Genomic DNA, 8,598 nt, shown 5'->3' with positions numbered 1-8,598 from the left:
GGGGGGGGGGGGGGGGGGGGGGGGGGGCGGCGGGGGGCACCGGGGGGCTTAAGTCTCACGAGAGAGCAGGCACAGGCGCTGTGGTCTCCCTGGCTCTCGCGAGAACCAAGCTTCGTCTTCCCCTTCCCCGAGACAGCGGTAGCGTCTCCAGGGGCAACAGCAATGGCGGCCCCCTTGTCCGAGCGGCTCTTCTCGCTGGAGCTGCTCGTAGACTGGGTGCGTCTTGAAGCCGGGCTGCTGCCGCCGCCGCCCGTGGTCGCGGTGGAGGAGGAGCAAGAGGAGGCCGAAGAGGAGGAGGCATCGCCGCCACGGCCATCGCGCGACTTGTGCCCCGCCGTGGCCTTCCGTCTGCTGGACTTCCCCACGCTGCTGGTTTACCCTCCTGAAGGCCCCGGCGCCCCAGCCCCAGAGCCCCGACCCGGCCTGGTCAGCTTCGGTCGCGGCAAGTCCTGTCTCTTCCGCCTGCACCCCGCCACCCTGCACCGCCTGCTCCTTCGGACCCCGCTTCACACCCTGCTACTGCAGCTGCCCCCTGGGCGTCCGACTCCCGCCCCACAGCTCCTGGGTGCCTGTAGCATCTCGCTGGCCGCCGCCGCCCACAAGGTCCTGGGACAGGCCGCCTCCGGCTGCTCCCAGGGTCATCGAGGAAATTTCCCTCTGCATAACCAAGCTGGGGATCTGATTGGGTACATTGCTCTGGGCTACCGCTTGACTGATTTGGGAAGCAGCTTGTTGGGCCATCTTGAGAGGCCAGTTACTTCCACAGGAGGTGGGGTGGAGCGTGTAGAGGTCAGTTCCCAAACCCTGCAGGAAAAACAGCAACCAAACTCAGAGCCAAGAGCGAGAGATGCTGATAGGTTTCTCGTGGGTTTAAAAATCCCAAAGGTACAGAAGGATTTGGAGGAAAGAGCTTCCCACAGTAAGAACAACTCTGGTAACACGGTTTCTGTGAAGCATGGCAAAACCAAGTTTGTTTGTTCAAATTCTAGTGGTGTGAGGAGCGTTAGCCCCCCAGATCAGGAAGTCACAGAGTTAGACATTGAAACCAACACTTTTTGCCCCCCTCCTCTGTATTACACTCATTTGACCCAAGAAAAGATGTCTCCTGTACAGGGTACAATCACCATTAAGCCTCAAATAAATGTACCTGAGGAATTGGATGCTATTTTTCTAGAGGAAAATCATACAACTGCCCCAACACATACTGATTCTCTGAAACCTACTAATTCTGGGTTACATGAGAATCCTCCAGTGCTCATAAATGCTCCGCATGTTCAGGATATAGGAGCAAGTGATCAAACTACAGATCATGCTCAAACTGAACAAAATAGAATTAATACAGTAAGGCAGCTGCCTTTGTTAAATGCTTTGTTGGTTGAGTTGTCCGTGTTATACAACCAACCTGTGGCAAGCCCTACTCAAATACATCCTCACTTAGCCTGGTTATATAGAACTGAGGATAAGAAGTCACCAGAATGCACATGTAAATCTGAATCTAAGGATCGGCTTTCTATGGGGGGAAATGAAAAGTCAGCAAATCTTCAGTATAAAAAGAACCAAGCTGAAAATCTCAAAAAAGGTAAATATTTTGAAAAGAACAGTGGTAACCCCCCCCCAAAGAGTTCCAAGGGGGAAGTTGCTTTACGGTTTAACAAATACACTTAAACTGCGTTTAAAGCAGACAAATCCTGATATGTTGGTAGTACATGAAAAAAGAGAGCAGTATAGAAAAATGCAAGCACAAATGTTAGGTGCAAAACTCAGAACTCCACCATCCAAAGTTAAAGTATTAAGCTTTGCAGAACAACATCAGAAGCCACACCAACTGCCGAAAGATAAGTGTTTGGGATTAGATGCATCTTTTGCTGAAAACAGTGATACCTCAAAGCAAATCAGTGGAGTTTTTGATGACCATAGCACAACTAAAGAAACTAAACTGAAATGTGCAACTGAAAAAGCTGTAGATTGTGGTGAACATAGAGCCAATAATGGTTTATTGGAAGAAATTGTGAGTCCTGCAAATTCCATTGTCCCTGAAGGTTTTACTCATGCAAGTATTTTGGAAGGAAAAATGGAAATGAAAGTCCAAAGTTCATGTGTTTTCCAACAGGTTGCAGTTGTTAACAGAATTGTAGTAGATAAAGAAATAGAGGATAAACAGGTCAAAACCACCGATGATGACACTCTTATTGATGATATCAGTGAAAATAAACCAAGTAAAAATAGTTGCTCTGAAAGCATCTCAGAATTAAAGTATTCTGATGACTTCACCAGCCCTTGCTCTTCTGAAGATTTCTATACCACTGAGGACACTAGCAGAATTTTACAAGCTCATGATAGCAGTCCAGGGGCAGAAAATCCAAAACATAACCAATACACAAGTAAGTCTAGTGAAACAATACTGTCCATAAGAAAAAACAGCAATGAAAAGAGTTCTATTCTTAGCCCACCTTTTTCAGCTGGATCACCAGTACACTCATATAAAAGACCTCATATTTCAAAGATTCAAGATAAAAGTTTGGAGGAAACGTCTAGTATCTCTAGCAGTGATTTATCTTCATCACACTGGATTGAGGAAAAAGAAAACCAGAGAGATCGAAACAGTATGTATAATTCTAAAGTTATAAAGAGGGGTCAAGACATCTCTATTAAACTTAAAACAAGAACTGGTTGCAAGTCTTCAGAAAAAAGCCAGTCACCTCAGACATCTCAAGTGAGTTCTTATCTGCCATCTAATTTGTCAGAACTAGAACTTAATGTCCTGGAGAGCAGTACACCAGATCGCTTTGACGAAGATGATGAAGTTGCTTCACTAAGTATTTCCAAACAATGCAAAGATATTTGCGAATTAGTGATAAATAAACTTCCAGGATATACGGTGTGAAAATACGTGCTTTTAAAAAAAATTTCATTTTTGTATAACCTATGTGTACTGTTAGTGAAACAATTTTTAATATTTTAGTATATAATATTTTAGTATATAAATTACATGAGTAATTCTTTTTAAGAAATATGTTATTTTGATGTCTAGATAGTATTTATTAAATTGAACAATATTAATCATGAAATCACCTTATAATCTAGGTAAGATTTAAGTTGTTTAATCTTATAAGAATAAAAGTATCTTTCTAAACTATCTCAAAGTATCTATCTGAAAGTATCAGTCATCCTAAAGCTGGCTTCAGGCACACCATTACAAAAAGAAGGCTAGTTAATAAGGATAACCTCAGATTTTAATGGAAATAAGTCATTTAACAACTATAGAAGAACTTACTCTGTGAGATGCAGAAAGGTACAAAAATATTTAAGATACAGCCCCTGTATGTAGAGCTTACTGTTTTATATAGACATGAATTCTTTAGGGAAATCTTAGATACATACACATCCCATATCCCCAACAGATGAAGTCCTTTTTTATATGTTGTCATTGTGCTCTGTACTTTTTTTTTTTTTTAATGCAGTTTGTGTGATTACTTGATTAATGTGTATCTTCTGTTAGGCTTCAGTTTTGTGATGGAAGGGACCATATCGGTTTTGCCCACCAGTGTAGTTATGTTCTTAGTATCTAGCACCGTCTAGTATGTGGTTGGGGTGTGATGATAGCATGTGTTGAACAAATTAATGAAGGCCATGCATTTAAAATAACCTGATGGGAGGGAATAGAATTAAGTAAACAAGCAAAAATCCTGAGAATAAGCAGCAGAAAATCCTTATTGGAAACATGGTTATTTGACTACAATATTTTTGTTTTGCTGTGTATAAACAGCCTGCAGGTGTTCAACAAATATTTAGGGAAGGAAGCTAAGAAAGGTGTCTTCCAGTTTCTTATATAGAAATTCAATTTATTGTTGTCATTTCAGGTTGTTCCATAGTTATTTTTAAAGTATGAAAGTTTGTTTTTAGGAAGTCTAGTGATCATTTCTTTATAATTTCTTCCCATTGGTTTTGTACTTAGACCTTATTCTGTGTTCAAATGTTTACATGTAGTTTTTTTATGTGTTTTATTTTAATTTTTACGCTTTTTAATATATCTGATATTTTTGGATGTATGAAGTGAGGCCCTAATTTTCCTTGCTTTATAAGTAATTAAATAACTATGTAAGTATTATCTTTTGAATGATAATAACAGATAAAATGTAGAAAGGTGGTAAGAGATGAGGATGTTATATTTTGAGAAACAATACGAATAAAAGAAATATGGGAATGAGCGTAATGTATTCATGGGACTGTGAAAATATCGTGATTCGAATGGTAGATTCATGCTACAGAGTGGTAGAAAGGAAATTTGTTGAGTAAGAAAAGTCCCAGATTGTAGGGAGCTTTAGATGCCAAGCATAATAATAAAGACCTAAGCAATAGAAACAACAGAGTATTTTACAAATGAGCACCGATATATAGTCATAACATTTTGAATATTATAAATTACTAAAATAATTTCTGGGAGGCATGGAAATTATACCAGTAAAAGTTTTGAAATATGAAATGCTTTTTAATGGCTAATGGCTATGATCTTAATTTTTCAGTTAATATAAAGCATCTACTATATCATTCTAGAAAATCAAAGTATTTCAATGCTAGGTACTGTAGCTAGATATCAACTTGGTATGTAAATTGTTAGCAATTTTTCATTACTATGGAAGAGACAAAAATATAAGCAATAATGTCAAAATCATTAAAGAAATAACTACTTAAAAATCCACTTTTATTTGGAGTAAGTCATTGCCTATGATGGGAATAGATGAGAAAAATGATTAATTCAGTATGTCTGAGGTACAACAAAGACTAAAGCATTAATGTACTTTAAATTAGAAAACTGAGTAGCTGAATAAGATTCTCTTTGAGTTAGTCCATCAATATTTATTTCTAGAATTGTGGTATGAGTTTTTATAGTTTAATTCTAGTGCAAAATACTTCTTTTCGTGCATTTAGTACTTCCTATTTGCAACCTATCTTCAAATTCTACTTCCATGTTTTAGTTCTACAATCTAAAAGCTTAGTTAAGAATATCGTAATAGATACTACTCCTGAAACATTCTTTATCCCCTGAATTGCTTAAAATCATTGAAACATGAAATAGTATTTCAGCCTCTTAAATCAGGGAGACCTGTCATTTAATTGTTTGTAAACTAAGCTACTGCAATCCAGCTTTTCTGATTAGTGTAGGTATTTGAACTGCTGTGGGCAAAGCTGAATGGGAGAGGATCTAAGAAGCAGTGAGCAGTAGAAATGTTAGGACCTACCTCTGCGTAGTATTAATACTAGCAGCTTAGGATGACAAGTCCTTTGAACTATTACCATAAGCAGATTCAAAGAGGGCTGTGCAGATGTTTACAATATGTTGGTTTTAACGTCAGTCATATGCATGCCGTTGATATCTTCAGATACAAAGAACAAGGATGCTGAACTTTCTGCCTTGTGCTTCTGGCTTTCTGTTGAGAGCCACTCCTTCACATCTCAGTTAATTTTTTTTTTTTTAAGATTTTATTTATTTATTTGAGACAGAGAGAATGAGAGACAGAGAGCATGAGAGGGAGGAGGGTCAGAGGGAGAAGCAGACTCCCCGCCGAGCAGGGAGCCCGATGTGGGACTCGATCCCGGGACTCCAGGATCATGACCTGAGCCGAAGGCAGTCGCTTAACCAACTGAGCCACCCAGGCGCCCTTTCTCAGTTAATTTTTATTTTTCCGCCTGTAAAAGCAGTGCATTTGTTATGGAATTATATTTGGGAACCAAACTTTTATTTGCTGTAAACATAGAGTTAAACATCATAAATTAAACAAACTTCTAATTACCACACCGTGGTTGGCAAAGCAAAGGAATTTCATAAAAAAGGAAGCAACATATAAGATAAACAATATTTACATTTGTCTAATCGTAGACATACTTGGGCCTAGAGATATAGCCATCCTTTAGGCTACTTATGTTTTAATTTGGATTAAGATATCAGGAGTTGTACAGAATGACAATTTATAAGCCAGTACTTGCTGGATCCTTCTCATTTTTAACCTAAAACAATGCAAGGAAAACCTACTTGGTCAAGGACCAAGGCATTTTTACTATTTTTCTTCAGAAATTTTCCGGTCATGCTAGGAAATAACAGATTTCGGGATGAACATTAGGTTGGAGTGCCAAGCCATAGCAATATAATTATTTCCTTATTTTTCAAATACTTCTCTGTTATACTAATAATCGTATTAATTCTAGAAAGAACAGAAAATTCAGGTAAGAGTCTTTGCTGCAAAATTGTATCTTAAGTGAAGGTTATGGTCCTTTGCTTCCAAAATCCCAATGAAATCACAGTTGTAAAAATAAGAATGAACCCATAGTAGCCCTGGCGAACATGGAAAATACTGGTGGTGGACAAGACCATTTGAGGAACTTCTGGAAGATACAGAGCAGGTGAGTTTAAGTTGATGAAAGATGGATTGGAAATCTACTCTTCAGCATTGTCCAGTGAGGGAGCTGCTGGAGAAATGAGAAGATCGTGTTTATTTTCTAAAGAGCCTCAAATACACTTCAAGATCAGTCAGTAGGGCTTGGGAATAGAAGCAAGTTGTGGGCAATTTGGGGATGGAACAGAACTGAGGATGATGTGAGAAGCTGGAGCCCAGCTAAAGGTTTATGTACTAGAGAAGTTGGGACCAAAGAGAAAAATGAGTATTTTTGCTTTTGAAACCAAAATACTTTTAAAATGTCTTTTTCAGTTTTACTGGGGAGTCCACTGACCCTTGTGGCAAATTAAAATGATGTAATCCTGGCCTTTGGAGATGGATGAGTGGTAATTTGCATCCTTGGTCATGTTATATGAATTCTTGGAGATTATTTCTTCATTATAGGATTGGTTTGAGGATTGAATCAAATTTATCTAGCAAATATGGCAGTGATTGTGCATATGAGTGTTGGGGGTTAAATTTAGAATTACAGAGAATATACCATGCTGTCTGTATTTCTGCCCTAGGGGGCCATATATTTTTCATTAAAATCTCAGGAAATCAACTCTTCCTTCCAAAAGGTTTAAACAAATTTTCCATTGCATAACAAGGCCAAGAGGGTAATGGAGATAAAGCAGGACAAAGACTTCTGGCCAGGGAAGAAGACTGTTTAAGACAGGAGAGCCACAAAACTAAGCAGAAGGAGCCCTTCTCGGAATATTAAGCAGTGGGACATCTAGCTTTGTGCAGAGTATTAGGGGGTGGTGAGAGAAGGGGATGGTGGGAGAAGGGTATGCAAAACTTCCTTCCCATTCATTAAGAAAGGGAACTCTGAGCCAGGGCATAAGTAAAGACAGATTTTTTGAAAACAGTAAGAAAGCAAATCTAGGTGACCCGGACTACAGGAGGTTGCTTTAGAAACGTCTTTAAAAAAAATTTTTTTTTAATTTTCTTTCTGGATATTTTAAGTCTTTCCATAGTAGATGCACAAAAATATTTTCCACTTTTATATGCCTTGGAAGTAAGGATGCAGTGAGTAGGGAAGGAGCTGTGAATAATTTGTCATAATAAAAGAACCGGAAACTTTGAGAATGAGTTGGGAAGAGATGAGACAGCTTTAGGATCAGATACTGTAACTGAATAGGAGAACCCTTGGCAACAGGAATCAAAAGGTTTAGGTTTTAATAAAGAATATTTGTGTTTGTTCAGGAACAGACCAGGATAGGAGATCAGACAAGTTTCTGAGTAATAGTAGGAGAAGTTAACAGCTGAGGTTATATATTGTAAAGAAAGAATGAGGAGTGGAACAGGTCTATGAGTCAATAGATGTTGGTGACTGTAAGATCAGAAACCCACACTTGTAAATTTGACCACTTAGAATATTATCAGGTTTGTTCTTTTATTTTTTTGGTTTCTTCAGTTTTGTTCTTTTATTTTTTTGGTTTCTTCTTGGTTTTAATATAGTTCTTTTTGAAGGATCTTTTAGTTGAGCTGTAAGAGCAATAGGAAATGGATTGGGTTGTGCTCATAATTGAGCTGAAATCCTAATGGATGAGCAGTATACTCCCAGGGTCTACCTATTGAAAGACAGAAGATATGGGAGCCCTTAGACAACCCTTCCTTTCTACCCAAGGATTTCTCCCTTAGCTATCTATTCTCTCCTGAAAACCTTAGAGAGTTTCTCTTTTTGATTTATTAAGGGAAACTGTTCAATTTCAGAGCTTACACCCAACAACTGCCTGGAGTACTGTATTTCATTACTTGTGATTTAGGTGTCAATCCTGTAGAGTGAATTGGGACTGAATTCTGGAATCAGAATGACATAAATAATAATGGATTGCTTTAGCTATGGAGGAACCTATTGTCAGAAGATTTTGGCTAAAAATGATTGCTTACATATCCAAAATTCTTAAGAATATTTCCAAGTACTTTGGGACCACATTTGTTAACCTGAGGGAAAAGATGTTTCTAATCTTCTGAAAAGAAAAGTCCAAAATATGAACTTGGCTTCTTGTTAGCAAAATGTTCCCTATCCCTGATATCCTCTGTAATAGCAGGAAGCCAAGTATTTAAGAGGACAGAACTTCTATTTTCAGATGGAACTTCCTTCCGTTCTAATGCTCCTTTTCTGAATATATGATTTCATGGCGCTCTCTTCCTATTTCAC

The 8,598-nt window shown here is 38.6% G+C and overlaps 1 protein-coding gene across 1 annotated transcript; it reads left to right on the top strand.

Annotated features, from left to right (window-relative positions):
• The first annotated feature begins 162 nt into the window (after positions 1-162).
• Positions 163-2,937, top strand: MAP10 (microtubule associated protein 10). Its single transcript, XM_021696160.2, is given in 2 exon segments — positions 163-1,605; positions 1,607-2,937. Coding segments are annotated over 2 exon segments (2,721 nt in total). The 3' UTR covers positions 2,885-2,937.
• Positions 2,938-8,598: the final 5,661 nt, after the last annotated feature.

This window comes from Neomonachus schauinslandi, chromosome 6 (assembly GCF_002201575.2).
Source record: "Neomonachus schauinslandi chromosome 6, ASM220157v2, whole genome shotgun sequence".
NCBI lineage: Eukaryota > Metazoa > Chordata > Mammalia > Carnivora > Phocidae > Neomonachus > Neomonachus schauinslandi.
This window is presented reverse-complemented; position numbering and strand designations above follow the sequence as displayed.